This window comes from Hyperolius riggenbachi, chromosome 1, assembly GCF_040937935.1.
Source record: "Hyperolius riggenbachi isolate aHypRig1 chromosome 1, aHypRig1.pri, whole genome shotgun sequence".
NCBI lineage: Eukaryota > Metazoa > Chordata > Amphibia > Anura > Hyperoliidae > Hyperolius > Hyperolius riggenbachi.
The window spans coordinates 103971-122500 of record NC_090646.1 but is presented as its reverse complement, the minus strand read 5'-3'; the positions used below and the strand labels follow the sequence as shown (position 1 = coordinate 122500).

The 18530-nt window shown below is 47.0% G+C and overlaps 1 protein-coding gene across 3 annotated transcripts in view; it reads left to right on the top strand.

The window, feature by feature from the left end:
* LOC137562121 (retinol dehydrogenase 12-like) overlaps nucleotides 1-18530 on the top strand; it is a 171278-nt gene that overhangs the window by 86121 nt on the left and 66627 nt on the right. For all 3 annotated transcript variants that reach the window (XM_068273462.1, XM_068273456.1, XM_068273470.1), the window contains 2 exons: nucleotides 8480-8719; nucleotides 10701-10790. In XM_068273462.1, coding sequence (XP_068129563.1) covers nucleotides 8480-8719; nucleotides 10701-10790 — 330 coding nt within the window. The remainder of the gene's footprint in view (nucleotides 1-8479; nucleotides 8720-10700; nucleotides 10791-18530) is intronic.

Genomic DNA, 18530 nt, shown 5'->3' with positions numbered 1-18530 from the left:
ACAAGCTGCAGAGATCTACAGCTCAGGTGGGAGACTCTGTCCATAGGACAACTATTAGTCATGCACTGCACAAAGTTGGCTCTTATGGAAGAGTGACAAGAAGAAAGGCATTGTTAACAGAAAAGCATAAGAAGTCCCGTTTGCAGTTTGCCACAAGCCATGTGGGGGACACAGCAACCATGTGGAAGAAGGTGCTTTAGTCAGATAAGACCAAAATTGAACTTTTTGGCTAAAATGCAAAGCACTATGTGTGGCAGAAAACTAACACTGCACATCACTCTGAACACACCATCCCCACTGTCAAATATGGTGGTGGCAGCATCATGCTCTGGGGGTGCATCTCTTCAGCAGGGACAGGGAAGCTGGTCAAAGTTGATAGGAAGATGGATGGAGCCAAATACAGGGCAATCTTGGAAGAAAACCTCTTGGAGACTGCAAAAGACTTGAGACTGGGGCGGAGGTTCACCTTCCAGCAGGACAATGACCCTAAACATAAAGCCAGGGCAACAATGGAATGGTTTAAAACAAAACATATCTGTAACGATCGGTGGGCGCAGAGAGTATCTGATTACCGGTGATCTGCAGTATCACCGGAAATACAGATATATACCAGATTATAAGTGATCTGCAGTCTCACCGATAATCCGATATACAAACTAACCTCTGTTCACCTGAGTAGAGTGTAGTGTTTGGTGTAACTGTAACACTTAGAGGACAAGGCCTCAATGCAGCAAGGAGTACTGCACAGATTCCTTCCGCAGACCTGAGCTCTCCAAGACGGGAGGAGTCAGACTGACAGTAGGAAGGTATATCTGAAAGTGACCCTCAGGAGGAAGGATCGCTAACAGAGCGAGGAACCGCCTCTAACGGTAAGGTCGGTTCTCGAGGTCGGACAAGCCAGGTCGTAAACACACAGACAGATAAAGTACAAGATCAGCAGACAAAGGCAGAGTCAAAGTACAGGCAGGGTTCGGCAACGGGGTATCAGATATATCGGGGTACAAAATCAGGAGGCAGAAACAGAGTCTAGGAGCGAGCCGGGGTTCGGCAACAGAGTATCAGAAATAACGAGGTACAAGATCAGAGTTCAGAAGGGTAGTCAAGGCAGGCAAAAGTCATAACAGATAATCACAATCAAACTAGTACTTTAGCTATCAACAGAATCTAGCTAAGTGTAGGATTACAGCTCCAGCTGGTCCCGGCACACTTGCGGATCTGACTACGGATCTGGGTGCTCCCACATGTGTGATCGCACGCCAGACAAAGAGCAAGTGAACAACCAGCAGTATATATACTCTAGGACCTTTCCAGGACCTCCCTAATTGCTGGTCCAATGGGAGCAGTGGAATTTGTCAGCTGACCCAGCTGGTCAGCCGACTCCCTTCTAACAGCTATTTAAATTTTGCCTCTGTGCTCGCGCGCGTGTAAGTCTGAATCTTGGTGGACTATCAGTCCCAGCCACACCAGTACTGTCTTGCAATGTATCCAGTGAACTGAGTGCGGGAGCCGCCTCCAATGCGGATTCCGCCGCTCTGCCTAAGCGGCATGCGGCGTTTTTTCCGCGTTGTGACGCCATGCTGGACGCGGAAACAGCCGCCTCGCCTTGAGAGACAGCGGCTTTTCCGCGTTTCATCACAGTACCCCCCCCCCCCGAGGAGTGGACTCCGGACAACTCCTACCAGGCTTCTCGGGGTGTAAGGCATGAAACTCTTTCCTCAACTCATCCGCATGCATGCGAGTCCCCGGTACCCACTGTCTCTCCTCAATGCCATATCCCTTCCAGTGTACCAGATACTGTACCGAGTTCTGGACAATGCGAGAGTCCAAAATTTTCTCTACTTCGAACTCAGGATGACTATCCACCAGGACAGGAGGAGGAGGAGTAGGGCCCACATGGACTGCTGGTTTGAGCAGGGATACGTGAAATGATCTCACCCCACGCATGCTGGCGGGGAGATCAACGGTATAAGTGACGTTGTTGATCTTTTTGGTCACAGAAAACGGACCCACAAACCTGGGGCCCAGTTTGGCAGAAGGCTGCTTCAGGGTCAAGTGACGTGTGGACACCCAGACTAAATCCCCTGGCTGAAACTTCCATTCCATGGAACGTCTCTTGTCCGCTTGACCCTTTTGACTTTGGAACGCTTTCTGCAAATTATCTCTAACAATTCCCCAATTGTCCCTGAGTGACCTCTGCCAATCCTCCAGCGCTGGGAATGGAGAAGAGGCAACTGGCAAAGGGGAGAACTTGGGCGACCTCCCTGTCACAATCTGGAATGGGGAAAAACCAGAAGAAGAACTCTTTAAATTATTCTGCGCAAATTCTGCAAAAGCCAGAAACTTCACCCAGTCATTCTGTGCCTCCGCAACGTAACATCTTAAAAACTGTTCTAAAGACTGATTAATTCGTTCAGTCTGCCCATTCGTCTGTGGGTGGTAGCCTGACGAGAAAGACAGCTTCATGCCCATTTGGTGGCAGAATGCCCTCCAGAATTTAGAGATAAATTGGACTCCCCGATCGGACACAATGTTCTCCGGAATGCCGTGCAGCCGGAAAATGTGGACAATGAATAGGTCAGCCAATTCTTGGGCCGAGGGGAGTCCTTTCAAAGGCACGAAATGGGCCATTTTGCTGAAGCGGTCGACTACCACCCAAATGACCGACATGCCTTCAGACCTGGGGAGCTCACCCACAAAATCCATGGACAAGTGGGTCCATGGTTCACTCGGGGCGGGCAAAGGCTGTAAGGTACCGACAGGTGCCTGCCGGGAGGGTTTACTTTTGGCACATACCGCACATTCCCTGACATATTCCTTGCAGTCTGTTGCCAAAGAAGGCCACCAAGCACACCTGGCAATCAGATCCTGCGTTCTGGCAGCACCAGGGTGACCAGCACTCTTATGGGCGTGAAACATTTGTAAGACCTGTAGACGAAAAAACAGTGGGATAAACAAGACCCCCTCCGGTTTCCCCTCAGGGACATCCTGCTGAAAGGGACCCAAAACCTTTGTCCAATCCTCCCAGGTCTCTGTGGCTGCTAACACCAGCCTCTGCGGGATGATGGACTCAGGAGCGGGGGGCTGTGCTGTCTCTAATTCGAAACATCTGGACAGGGCATCTGCCTTGATGTTTTTGCTGCCTGGAGTGTATGTGATAATAAATCTGAACCTCGTAAAGAATAACGACCAACGGGCCTGTCGGGGACTTAGTCTCTTAGCCCCCTCGATGTATTCCAGATTCTTGTGATCAGTATACACCGTGATCGTGTGTTCTGCCCCTTCTAACCAGTGGCGCCATTCTTCAAATGCCAATTTAATGGCCAGAAGTTCCCGGTTGCCTATGTCGTAGTTTTTCTCTGCCGGTGAAAACCTCCGAGAGAAATAGGCACACGGGTGCAACCTCCCCTGCAGCCCAGAGCGTTGAGACAGCACAGCCCCTACTCCAACTTCTGAGGCATCAACCTCCACAATGAATGGGTAAGAGGTGTCTACGTGTCTCAATATGGGTGCAGAGCAAAACAATTTTTTCAAGTGAGAAAAAGCTGCCACAGCCTCAGGAGACCAGTGGTTGGTATCTGCCCCCTTTTTTGTGAGACTGGTAAGAGGGGCAATTATCGTGGAGTATCCCTTTATGAACCTCCTATAGTAATTCGCAAAACCTAAAAATCTTTGCAGGGGCTTCAACCCCACTGGCTGTGGCCATTCCAGGACAGCTGTGACCTTGGCAGGATCCATTGACAGGCCTGAGGTGGAGATCACATACCCTAAAAATGTGACAGTGGTCACCTCGAAAATACATTTCTCCACCTTGGCATACAGCATATTTTGCCTCAATTTGTCCAACACGAATTTAACGTGGACCCTGTGCTCGGGGAGGTTGTTGGAATAGATTAGTATATCGTCAAGGTATACTAGTACAAATCTACCCAACACCTCCCTGAATACCTCGTTGATTAATTCTTGAAAGACGGCCGGCGCATTGCACAACCCGAAGGGCATCACTAAGTACTCGTAATGCCCGTCGGGAGTGTTGAAGGCCGTCTTCCATTCATCACCCTTTCTAATGCGGACCAGGTTGTATGCACCCCTCAGATCTAATTTTGAAAAGATCTTAGCGTTCGTGACTTGCGTAAATAAATCGTCTATCAATGGTAACGGATAACGATTCTTCACCGTGATTTTATTCAGGCCACGGTAGTCGATGCATGGTCGCAGCCCTCCGTCTTTTTTCTTAACAAAAAAGAAACCGGCCCCTGCAGGCGACCGGGAGGGGCGAATGAACCCTTTGGCTAAATTGTCACGAATGTACTCCTGCATCGCAATTTTCTCTGGTCCAGACAAATTATACAAGTGACCCCTAGGGGGCATACAACCGGCACGGAGATCGATGGGGCAATCGAAAGGGCGATGAGGAGGTAACTTGTCAGCAGCCTTGGGACAGAATACATCCGAGAACTCGGAGTATTGCTCGGGAACCCCCTCCACATGCAACTTGGTCTGACCTAAAGTCACCTTCCCTAGACACTGTTGGGAACAGAAGTCTGACCAACTAGTTAATTGTCCTGTAGCCCAATTAATCTGTGGCGAATGGAGCTGCAGCCAGGGCATTCCTAAAACAATTGTGGAGGTGGTCATGTGTAATACAAAGAAACTTAGACTTTCATTATGCAGAACCCCAATAGTGACTTCCACCTCTGGTGTCTGAGACAGCGGACGGTCCCTTTGCAGCGGGGAGTCGTCCACAGCAGTAACCTGGATAGGTGGTTTTACTGAGGTGAGCGGAATGCCCAACTTTTCTGCAAACTCTGAACTCATAAAGTTAGCCGCGGAGCCTGAATCAACAAAGGCTTCTGTGGCTTCAGATTTGTCCCCCCATGTAATCATACAGGGAAGGAGCAAACGTTTTTCGTTTAAGGGTATGAGCCGGGCACCTAGGGTGCTACCCCCTACCACTCCTAAACGGTAGCATCTTCCCGGCTTGTTAGGGCAGTTTTGTACTATATGCCCCCCTTCAGCACAGTACAGACACAGCTGTTCGGTCATTCTCCGTCTTCGCTCTACCTGGGTCAATTTTGACCGAGCAATCTGTATTGGCTCGGATGGAGGCAAGACGGGAGAAGGTGCAATAGTAGGAGGTGGAGTCACTGGGACCGTAGTGTAAGATACCCCTCTGACACGGGAACTACCCCTGGTCTGTTTTTGGTAGCGCAGCCTGCGGTCGATTCGGATGGCCGCTGAGATGGCCTCATCGACTGTTCTGGGCTCGGGCTGGCTTAACATCAAATCAGAGACCTCATCGGACAGCCCTGACAAGAAACGATCTAATAGGGCATAAGTGTCCCACCTGGCCGTAACTGACCACCTCCTAAACTCGGCCGCGTAATCTTCGACCGGACCTTCGCCTTGACGCAAAAGCTTGAGCTTCCGCTCAGAAGTCGAAGCAAGGTCCGAATCGTCGTAAATTACTGCCATAGCTTTAAAGAATTCCTCTACAGAGGTAAGAGCTTTGTCTCCGGCGGGCAGGCTATATGCCCAAGACTGGGAGTCGCCGGACAACAAAGTCTTTATAAACGTGACCCTCTGGGTCTCAGTACCCGAAGATTGGGGTCTCAACTCAAAATAGGACAATACTCTACTCCTAAAATTCCGGAAGTCAGATCTGTGGCCGGAAAAGCTTTCAGGTACAGGCATACGTATGTCAGAGCTAGGAGAGGATCGCACATGATCCACTGATGTCTGGAGGATTTGTACAGACCCTGATAGGGCATCAATAAGAGTCATGTGGGCGCCCAGTACTTGATTGATGTTGTCCACCGAAGTGGCAAGTACACCCAGACAATCAGTGTTTGCGTCCATTTTGTATTTGGTCTGGCGTTCTGTAACGATCGGTGGGCGCAGAGAGTATCTGATTACCGGTGATCTGCAGTATCACCGGAAATACAGATATATACCAGATTATAAGTGATCTGCAGTCTCACCGATAATCCGATATACAAACTAACCTCTGTTCACCTGAGTAGAGTGTAGTGTTTGGTGTAACTGTAACACTTAGAGGACAAGGCCTCAATGCAGCAAGGAGTACTGCACAGATTCCTTCCGCAGACCTGAGCTCTCCAAGACGGGAGGAGTCAGACTGACAGTAGGAAGGTATATCTGAAAGTGACCCTCAGGAGGAAGGATCGCTAACAGAGCGAGGAACCGCCTCTAACGGTAAGGTCGGTTCTCGAGGTCGGACAAGCCAGGTCATAAACACACAGACAGATAAAGTACAAGATCAGCAGACAAAGGCAGAGTCAAAGTACAGGCAGGGTTCGGCAACGGGGTATCAGATATATCGGGGTACAAAATCAGGAGGCAGAAACAGAGTCTAGGAGCGAGCCGGGGTTCGGCAACAGAGTATCAGAAATAACGAGGTACAAGATCAGAGTTCAGAAGGGTAGTCAAGGCAGGCAAAAGTCATAACAGATAATCACAATCAAACTAGTACTTTAGCTATCAACAGAATCTAGCTAAGTGTAGGATTACAGCTCCAGCTGGTCCCGGCACACTTGCGGATCTGACTACGGATCTGGGTGCTCCCACATGTGTGATCGCACGCCAGACAAAGAGCAAGTGAACAACCAGCAGTATATATACTCTAGGACCTTTCCAGGACCTCCCTAATTGCTGGTCCAATGGGAGCAGTGGAATTTGTCAGCTGACCCAGCTGGTCAGCCGACTCCCTTCTAACAGCTATTTAAACTCTGCCTCTGTGCTCGCGCGCGTGTAAGTCTGAATCTTGGTGGACTATCAGTCCCAGCCACACCAGTACTGTCTTGCAATGTATCCAGTGAACTGAGTGCGGGAGCCGCCTCCAATGCGGATTCCGCCGCTCTGCCTAAGCGGCATGCGGCGTTTTTTCCGCGTTGTGACGCCATGCTGGACGCGGAAACAGCCGCCTCGCCTTGAGAGACAGCGGCTTTTCCGCGTTTCATCACAATATCCATGTGTTAGAATGGCCCAGTCAAAGTCCAGATCTAAATCCAATCGAGAATCTGTGGCAAGATCTGAAAACTGCTGTTCACAAACGCTGTCCATCTAATCTGACTGAGTTGGAGCTGTTTTGCAAAGAAGAATGGGCAAGGATTTCAGTCTCTAGATGTGCAAAGCTGGTAGAGACATACCCTTAAAGACTGGCAGCTGTAATTGCAGCAAAAGGTGGTTCTACAAAGTATTGACTCAGGGGGCTGATTAATTACGCACACCCCACTTTTCACTTATTGATTTGTAAAAAAATGTTTGGAATAATGTATGATTTCCGTTCCACTTCTCACGTGTACACCACTTTGTATTGGTCTTTCATGTGGAATTCCAATAAAATTGATTCATGTTTGTGGCAGTAATGTGACAAATTGTGGAAAACTTCAAGGGGGCCGAATACTTTTGCAACCCACTGTAGACACCAGTGACTGTTACACAATAAACAGACCTCAGTGTACAATACACATACTCCAAGAACCAGTATGTAATAGTACACAGACCCCACTGACTGGTGTGCAATACACACACTGCACTGATTGGTGTACAATACACAGGCCCCACTGACCAATATATAATATACAGACCCTACTGACCAGTATGAAATATACAGACCCCAGTGACCGGTGTACAATACACAGACCCCAGTGACCGGTGTACAATACACAGACACCCAGTGACCGGTGTACAATACACAGACCCCAGTGACCGGTGTACAATACACAGACCCCAGTGACCGGTGTACAATACACAGACCCCAGTGACCGGTGTAGAATACACAGACCCCACTGACCAGTGTACAATACTCAGACCCCACTGACCGGTGTACAATACACAGACACCCAGTGACCGGTGTACAATACACAGACCCCAGTGACCGGTGTACAATACACAGACCCCAGTGATCGGTGTACAATACACAGACCCCAGTGACCGGTGTAGAATACACAGACCCCAGTGACCAGTGTACAATACACAGACCCCACTGACCGGTGTACAATACACAGACACCCAGTGACCGGTGTACAATACACAGACCCCAGTGACCGGTGTACAATACACAGACCCCAGTGATCGGTGTAGAATACACAGACCCCAGTGACCGGTGTAGAATACACAGACCCCACTGACCAGTGTACAATACACAGACCCCACTGACCGGTGTACAATACACAGACCCCAGTGACCGGTGTACAATACACAGACCCCAGTGACCGATGTACAATACACAGACCCCACTGACCGGTGTACAATACACAGACCCCGCTGACCGGTGTACAATACACAGACCCCAGTGACCAGTGTACAATACACAGATCCCGCTGACCGGTGTACAATACACAGGCCCCACTGACCGGTGTACAATACACAGACCCCACTGACCGGTATAAAATATACACTGGCACACAGTACACAGTCAGTAGGACAGTTTCTGGAGATAACGCTCTCTCTTGGTCTTTAGGACTTGGGAAGGCCATTGCCATGGACTTTGCCCGGAGAAATGGTCGGGTGATCCTGGCGTGCCGGAGTCGGGAGCGTGGTCAGGCGGCGGTGGATGAGATCCAGAAGGTGACCAGTAACAGGAACGTCATCCTGGAGATCCTGGATACCAGCAGCATGGCCTCCGTGCGAGACTTTGCCAAGCGTGTCCTGCAGAGCGAGAAGCGGCTGGACATCCTTGTGAACAATGCCGGAGCCTCAGGTACTGTCAGTACAGAGTGGCATTTCACAAAATCAAAAACTTAAAGATCTCTCATGTCTAAGTAAACACTGACTGTGAAATATTCGGGTAATATTTGTGCAAGGACACTGCTGTTTGGTCTCAGATTAACAAGAAAAATTAGTGAATCATAAATATATGGTTAGATTTTGTGGGCAAGTAGCAAACCCCAAGATATGACATGTTAAGCGGTTCTATAAACATGTTTCCCTCCAAAATGCCCCAACAGGCAAGGGAGGGTCAGCACGGAGGAGGGCACAACTCCTAATCCCGCCTTCCAAGCTTCAAAAGGAAACAGGGCCAGCAAGCATGTAAATCTTCCAATTCCCAACATACAGACAATGACTGGAGTCTCGTAAAGATAGTTATATGCTGAGACGCCTCTACGCTAGAGGACTTTGTACCTTTATTCCGCAAGTTAGGGACATGACAATATACTCTGTACAGCGCTGTGTAATATGTCACCGGCAGGGGCGTAACTAGGCCCCACCGGGCCCCCCTGCAGAATTTCAGAGCAGGCCCCAGGGGGGGGGGGGGGGAACTGGGCCCCCCGCGGGAGCAGGGGCTGCAGGGCCTATTGTTACATCAGCGGTCACCGCTATATAAATACCTAAAATAAATAAATAAACAACTGGACTCAGACTTCTTCCATAATCTAAGTATTCCTTTTCCTCATTTTACCCCTCTCAAAGTGGTCTGAAAGTCAGCACTTTCTCCTGCTATTCAGCTTCAAATCCACATCCAAACTGTAGATAACTGTATCTTTGTTTACATTCCAATGTTGATACATGTGTATGTAACAAGTAAACAAACACTCTCTGAGAAACTGTCTCTGCTTCAGGCACACACACAGTTCAGAATAGCTCATTAGAAGATTTTAATATATAATAAAAAGCAGTTATAATAGAAAAATAATAAAATGTAATGGCAGCATTCAGGGCAAGATAAACTACACTTTGGAAACGTGTAATTTGTAGACAGACAATATTACTTGTGCACAAAAGCAAATATGATAACTGTATGAGTAATAAACAGTAGGACAACACATTTTTATTGAATGTTATGTCAGAGTTTTCAGACCACTTTAATGCTGTTACTACATATTTTATATTTGTTACTAATAACATTTTTTTTCTGTAAATAATAATAATGACATTAATTAATCACAAAAAGTCATTTGGCTATTACCTGTTTTGAGTACTGCAGATGAAACTTTGCATTCAGAAGAGGTGGTTACCCAGAGAACTGTAGTGTTTTAGAAAGACTAAGTTGTAGATTGGGAGGCATGAAGCAGGCAGGCCAGTAGGGGGCGTATGGACAATTACTCACCTGATTTCCGCGTTCCAAGCGTGGAGCGCAGCGTCATGACGTTACAGGTCTCCGTCTTCAATGCCGCCCACTGTGCTTCCGCTAATCAGGAAGCACAGTGGGCGGGATTGAAGACGGAGACCTGTAACGTCATGACGCTGCGCTCCACGCTTGGAACGCGGAAATCAGGTGAGTAATTGTCCATACGCCTCCGGCTGCCCCGCACTTGTCGGCGCTAATTTCTGGAGGGGGAGAGAGAGGCAGAAGGAGAGGTCCCAGGTGAGGGAGGGGGGGGGGATATGTCCCCCCTCCCCACCGCTGCCTCCACAGCCCCTCCTTCTAGCACTGCTTTCCCCTCCTGCTGTGCTGCTGTGGGGGGGTCATAGCGACACCCCCCTGGGTGTCTGACACCCGGTGCGCCACGCCCCCCTGCGCCCTATGGTAGAGACGCCACTGTTAGGGAATGTTTGTCTTTTGGGAACTGAGCCCGTGTGATGTAAGGAAGCGTGAAGGTGTAAAAGGCAGCTTTTTTCCACAGCTGGCTTCCAAACCTTTGACTGGATATACACCTAAATCCCAGCGGACCCTCAGTTGGAAGTTGTGAATCTACCTGGAAGAGTTCTTCTTACGCATTCTCAATGATTTGTCATTCCAGGGCTGCCCCGTTCAGTGACATCAGAGGGACTGGAGGTCACCTTGGCCACCAACCACCTGGGCCCTTTCCTACTCACCAATCTGCTTCTAGGTAAGTCCACCTTGTGCCCCCAATATTCGGAGGGTCTTTGTAGATGGTTTAGGGCAGGCCCATAAAGAATCTTAATAATACAGCTAAGCCAAGTATTTTGTTGTTATTAGTAGATACACAAAGTTACTAATATATAAAATCCAATGATTATTCAGGGAACATTTTTCAATTGCTGACACTCGTACAGTTATGAGGCTACCACCACCAAACTTAGACCAAATATTCTTGATGTTAATCCAAATAAAAATGTAAATTATTTACGAAGCCTCAAAAATGGACAGTACTAAAAACAGCCAATCAAATTGGCCTAGCGAAGACCCTACTTTTTCATTAGAAAATGTCAAACTGTCGCCACACTTACAGCTTTGAAGTTAAACTTACCAAACTTGGGTTACAAACTCATGGGATCAACCTGAAAAATTCAGTCAAATTTGGGGGATTCAAAAAAAAGTGGACACATCCACAAACTGTCAATGAAATTTCTTCAATTGGCTTCATATTTCAAAAAAGACTTTATTCAACAAGAATAAAATAAACAGTACACAGAATTGACAAGTATCTCAGGAGTAACAATATAATAGAGAACCAAGCAATATTAGTTATTATACAGAGTAATAATATATCAGAATAAGTATATTAGATTAAAAAAAATAATGGCAGTATCAAGTTGCACCTGGGATATCTAGTAATGATGTTCTTATGGAAAGCTGGTCACATTATGTAGACCAAGCTTCCCAAATGGAATTACATGTATCAAGGTTCTCCATAGAGGCATACAAAAGTCGGTCAGAAAGTTTAATAATTTTCATACTGTCCGTAACCATGGAAACAGATAAACCTGCAGTCTTTCATTTAGAAGCAACTGCCAATAATGCCACCAGAAGAAGATATCTATATAATATTAAATGAGTCAAAGGGGACAGAGAATTGGGGAAGAACAATAATGCCTGCTTTTTTCTTCAATTGACTTCAATGGGAAAATGTAAAAAAGCTGTCATTCTCACAGTAATAAAGCCAAACTTGGCACAGTCAGCCACTGATTGGGATTAAAATTCAGGAAAAGTAGGTGGAGTCTACAACAGCCAATCAAATTTCAGCCATTAATTTTCAAAGGGAGAATTAAAACTGCAGCCTTTCTTAGACTGTTAATAGTAGAGTCCTCAAACATGGCACAGGGATCTTTTGTCCACAATCTGATTGGTACAATGTAATTTGTCCAGTTGTATAATCCGAGGTGGCCTGCGACATCCAGAGAGATGGTGCACACACTCCTGGCCCATGCAGCAAAGCATGCACCACCAGCTGCTACAAAATATAAAGAACAAAAATGCTAAAAAAAAAAGCATTGATACCTTCCCGTTATCTGGTCCTGTGACCGGCTGGGCCAATTCAAAGTACAATGTAAACATATTGTGAACATATTTTCACAAATTCACACTAATATTAGTGATGAGCACAAGTTTTGCATAGAAGTAATTTTGCATTGGAATTAGCGATTATGCTACAAAATTGTAATGTGAAATTTCAGGAAAAATCGTAATTCATTTTGTCTGTAATTGTAGTCATTCGTAATTTTGCGTAGTTTTCACATCATTTTGTGCTGATTTTAGAGGTGAACAGCATAGCCCCCATACATACTATTGTCACCAAAATTGCTACATAGGAAAATAGCGGGCACAAGTCAAAAAGATAATTTTCAAATTTCAGTTTTTGAGAAAAGGGATTTTAAAAATGCAAAGGAAAATTTTTTTAAGCTGTCATTTTTCCCTTTTCATTTTTAAAATCGATTATCTGAAAAACTACAAGGTATTGCTGATAATTTTTTTTGACTTGTACCCACTATTTTCCATAACATACGTAGCAATTTTGGCAACAATCGCGTGTATGCGGGCTTTCCTATTCACCGCTAAATTACATGAACATTAAGGGCTCGTTTCCACTAGTGCGGCGCGCGTCTCGCAGACGCACGCCGGCACTGAGCGGGTGGGCGGGATCGCAGGCGAATCCCATGAGCCGTGCCATGCACGGTTATGGGATTCGCAGCCTCCGCTCCGAACTATGCAACCTGCATAGGAAACCAACAAACTGTCCAGAGAATCAAGGCCAGCAGAGCGGATTCTGACAAGTAGTAGTATTAGTATAGCGCCTATATCTTCTATAGTGCTAGAGGCTAGTACAAAACAAATATTGGGGAACATAGCTACATGAGACTTATAACACTCTGTACAATCAGGACATCTAGCCATACAAATACATACATAAGTGATGTGTAGTGTGAGACCTCACCAATACTGGTACATGTTCATTGGATAACTTACATCAGAATAAGAAACACTAGGAAGAAGCCTCCACCCTTGCAAACTTTCAATCTTATATATTACCTTATAGCTATTGCAAGCTTGGAATCTATGAAATTCTGAATTTGTTGCAACTCCCCAAAAAAAGTTTGGAATTGAAACAATTCCCACCATTCCAACCTGCTGCTAGTCCGAAGACAGAACAACAAAAGTTGTGCAGGTGATAACTTTAATGACTGACTGTACAAGATTTCTCTGCAAGCTTCCAAACTTTAAGTTTCTTCTTCAGGCATGTTCCAGAATCAGAATCAGAATCGCTTTTATTTCGCCAAGCACGACTGAGTCGTGCCCGGAATTAGGCTTGGCACATGAATACAGGGCATGTACATAGAAGCATATGGAACAACAGAACATAGGACATCACTCTATCACATAACGTATACATAAACCACATTTAGTTACAGGCAGAAAGTCTAAGTCTAAGGGGGGGGAGCATGGGCAGCGTTTATAGAGTTCAGCAAATCTACCGCTGTGGGGAAGAAGTTGTTTCTGTGTCTCGTGGTCTTTGTAGCGATAGACCGATACCTCAGGTACCTCCGCCCCAAGGGGAGCTGACTGAAGAACTGGTGGCCAGGGTGTGATGGGTCTTTGGCAATCTTCAGTGCCCTGGAGTGTAGTCTGGCCTTGTAGAGGGAGTCTAGGGCAGGGAGTGTGTTCCCGATGATCCTTTCCGCTGACCTGATGATCCTCTGTAGTTTGCGTCTGTCGCTTTCGGTGGAGCCAGCATACCAGACAAGGATGGAAGAACAGAGGATGGATTCAATGGTTGCGGTATAGAAGCTCGTCATGAGTTTTTGGGACATGCCGAACTTTCTCAGTTGGCGGAGGAAGTAGAGCCTCTGCTGGGCTTTCCTCTGAGTGGAGACAGTGTTATCCTTCCACTTTAGGGAGCTGGAGATGGTGGTGCCCAGGAGGCGGACACCGGGCACTTTTTCCACCACCATCCCTCCAATGTGCAGTGGAGGTGGGGGGGGGCCTGCTTCCTAAAGTCAAAGATGATCTCAACGGTTTTCGCGTTGTTGAGGACTAGCTTGTTCTCCCTGCACCAGCTACAGATCCTGTCAACCTGATTGCGGTATGCCTGTTCGTCGTTGTTTGAGATCAGGCCAACTATGGTGGTGTCGTCAGCAAATTTGATTACCTTGACAGAGTCTGCCGAGGATCTGCAATTGTTTGTGTAAAGGGAGAACAGGAATGGTGACAGGACGCAGCCTTGCGGGGCCCCAGTGTTGGTGGTCCTTGGTTGCGAGGTGGTGGAGCCCAACTTGACAACCTGGGTTCTATTTGTAAGGAAGTCCTTGATCCACAGTTGCAGTGTGGGGTGGACTTCAAGCTCAGACAGATTATCCTGTAGTATATGGGAGCTAATGGTGTTAAAAGCTGAGCTGAAGTCGAGGAGGAGGACCCTGGCATATGAATTTGGTTTGTCAAGGTGGTTGTTGACAAGCTCCAGACAGATGTTAATTGCATCATCGGTCGACCTATTTGCCCTATAAGCAAATTGATATGGGTCTAGCTGGTCTTCCGTTTTGTGTTTGAGGAGGGGCAGGACTGCTTTTTCAAAAGTTTTCATTATGGCCGATGTGAGCGCGACAGGTCTGAAGTTGTTGAGGTCAGACGCGCCCTGCTTTTTGGGAACAGGGATGATGGTGGACCTCTTGAAACATGCCGGTACCTTGCCACTCTCCAAGGATTTGTTGAAGATGGGGGTAAGGATAGGGGCAAGCTGCTGTGCGCACACTTTCAGGCAGGCTGGAGACACTCCGTCAGGGCCTGAGGCTTTCCTGGCATTTAGTCTGGTCAGGTGGTGTGCCACATCCGCCTCATTTACGGTCGGGGGAGGCGAATTTCGGCTTGGTGGTACTGTGGCCTGAGGTGAAGTGAAGGGAGCCTGTAGCTTCGGAGACCCCCCTGGAGTCTCCTTCTCCTCGAACCTACAGTAGAAGCCGCTGAGGTTTTCCGCTAGCTCAGTGCTGGGAGGTGCATTTTGGGGGGGGGGGGCTTGTAGTTGGTGGCTGCTTTTAGCCCTCGCCAAACAGCCTGCGAGTCATTTGAGGAGAGGTCCTCCTCCAGTTTAACTGCGTAGCCTTTTTTTTGCAATTTTCAGTTCTCTGTCTAGGTTGTTCCTAGCCCTCCTGTATTCCTCCTGGTTCCCAGACTTGTGTGCGGCTTCCTTGCTACTGCGCAGTTGCCGAAGTTTCTTGGTGAACCATGGTTTGTCGTTTGGGTACAGCTTGTGAGTTTTTGTTGGGATACAGGAGTCCTCACAGAACCTGATGTACGAGCTCACATTGTCTGCCCACTCATCCAGGTTTTGTGCCTCCAGGGCCTTCCAGTCCGTGCAGTCGAGGCAGGCTTGGAGTCGAAGCTTGGCCTCGCTTGACCACACTTTGGTTGATTTAAGGACTGGATCAGAACCGTACCATGGCTGAGATCCAGTTCTGTACCATACCTGAAGAAGAAACTTCAAGTTTGGAAGCTTGCAGAGAAATCTTGTACAGTCAGTCATTAAAGCTATCACCTGCACAACTTTTGTTGTTCTGTCTTCGGATTCTCTCAATGATTAATACCGCACCACATACAACTACCTGCTGCTAGAACTGAATAAGGCCAGGGACAGCAGTGACACCTAGTGGTAGCTGAGCAATACTACAAGCTCCTACCTGCACAGTGCTATTTCACTGCTCTGACTCCAGCTGTCCTGTTTCCAAAACAATCGGGACGGTGGGAAGTGCAGATTTCCATTTCTATCGAAAATCCGATTTCCACAAATGCCAATTACCGATAGCACAGCATACCGACGGGAATCTGATTTCCGATTTTACGCAGGAAGTGTTATTTTATGGAATCTGTAATGCTTTGAGGATGTCCACGTGAACGATGTACGGACATCCGCAAAATATGACACATTCCATTAAACAACACTTTACAGTACAGTATACTTCTGAGAACTCTAATGAGCAACATTCTTCTAAATCAGAAGCAATGGACCAACCAGAGAACGCTGGACGTGTTCCCTTGGCAATCAGAATACCGTGATCATTTTCAACCAGTGCAGTTTCTAGGCCAAACTACTCCCAGGGCGAGTGTCAAAAAATATGCCCCCCACCAGTACAGGTGGTGATGCCACTTGCCTCTTGCTGGCTCCTAGACTCCCTCAGCCAAGGCCGGATTTGTATTTTTCACTACCCAAGGCCTAATTTTACCGATCGCCCCTCGTGAGACCTAAGATCCAAGTACATGGTAGACCAATATCACCCTTCATGTTTGATCGCTACTTTGACAGTTTTGGGGAGCAAGTTCTAAGAATGCACACTGCTGAGCTATACTTAAAAAAAAAAAAAAGATCGGTACTTATCCGTTAGCCGGGCGCATCCGGGAGGTGGTGCTAATTACTATTCCCCCTCCAGGCTGCCATGGATAGTAGGGAAAGATGCAACTCTGGTGGAGTTTTGTCGCCACCTGTCGGATGTGCCCGGCTAACGGATACAGTGGGTTGCAAAAGTATTCGGCCCCCTTGAAGTTTTCCACATTTTGTCACATTACTGCCACAAACATGCATCAATTTTATTGGAATTCCTCGTGAAAGACCAATACAAAGTGGTGTACACGTGAGAAGTGGAACAAAAATCATACATGATTCCAAACATTTTTTACAAATCAATAACTGCAAAGTGGGGTGTGCATAATTATTCGGCCCCCTGAGTCAATACTTTGTAGAACCACCTTTTGCTGCAATTACAGCTGACAGTCTTTTAGGGTATGTCTCTACCAGCTTTGCACATCTAGAGACTGAAATCCTTGCCCATTCTTCTTTGCAAAACAGCTCCAGCTCAGTCAGATTAGATGGACAGCGTTTGTGAACAGCAGTTTTCAGATCTTGCCACAGATTCTCGATTGGATTTAGATCTGGACTTTGACTGGGCCATTCTAACACATAGATATGTTTTGTTTTAAACCATTCCATTGTTGCCCTCATTGTTGCCCTGGCTTTATGTTTAGGGTCGTTGTCCTGCTGGAAGGTGAACCTCCGCCCCAGTCTCAAGTCTTTTGCAGTCTCCAAGAGGTTTTCTTCCAAGTTTGCCCTGTATTTGGCTCCATCCATCTTCCCATCTACTCTGACCAGCTTCCCTGTCCCTGCTGAAAAGATGCACCCCTGAGCATGATGCTGCCACCACCATATTTGACAGTGGGGATGGTGTGTTCAGAGTGATGTGCAGTGTTAGTTTTCCGCCACACATAGCGTTTTGCATTTTGGCCAAAAAGTTCCATTTTGGTCTCATCTGACCAGAGCACCTTCTTCCACATGGTTGCTGTGTCCCCCACATGGCTTGTGGCAAACTGCAAACGGGACTTCTTATGCTTTCTGTTAACAATGCCTTTCTTCTTGCCACTCTTCCAAAAAAGGCCAACTTTGTGCAGTGCATGACTACTAGTTGTCCTATGGACAGAGTCTCCCACCTGAGCTGTAGATCTCTGCAGCTCGTCCAGAGTCACCATGGGCCTCTTGACTGCATTTCTGATCAGCGCTCTCCTTGTTTGGCCTGTGAGTTTAGGTGGACGGCCTTGTCTTGGTAGGTTTACAGTTGTGCCATACTCCTTCCATTTCTAAATGATCGCTTGAACAGTGCTCCGTGGGATGTTCAAGGCTGTGGAAATCTTTTTGTAGCCTAAGCCTGCTTTACATTTCTCAATAACGTTATCCCTGACCTGTCTGGAGTGTTCTTTGGACTTCATGGTGTTGTTGCTCCCAATATTCTCTTAGACAACCTCTGAGGCCCTCACAGAGCAGCTGTATTTGTATTGACATTAGATTACACACAGGTGCACTCTATTTAGTCATTAGCACTCATCAGGCAATGTCTATGGGCAACTGACTGCACTCAGATCAAAGGGGGCCGAATAATTATGCACACACCACTTTGCAGTTATTGATTTGTAAAAAATGTTTGGAATGATGTATGATTTTCGTTCCACTTCTCATGTGTACACCACTTTGTGTTGGTCTTTCATGTGGAATTCCAATAAAATTGATGCATGTTTGTAGCAGTAATGTGACAAAATGTGGAAAACTTCAAGGAGGCCGAATACTTTTGCAAGCCACTGTAAGTACCAAAAGATTATTGGTCTGACACTGATTGAATTGGTTAGGTTTGGCCGACTTATCAAAAAAGGGGCACGGCCTAGAAGAATCAATCTGCCAGGAAAACAAGCTGGAAGTCAGGTGTAAATGAGCAGAGATGAGGGAAATGAAGGTGGTCTGTTGCAGAGAGGAGATAGCATGTAGCACTGCAGACTACACTACACGATAGATCCATACATAGACATATGACTATGGTAGCGATTAGATTGTGAGCCCCTCTGAGGCACAGTTTGGGCCTGT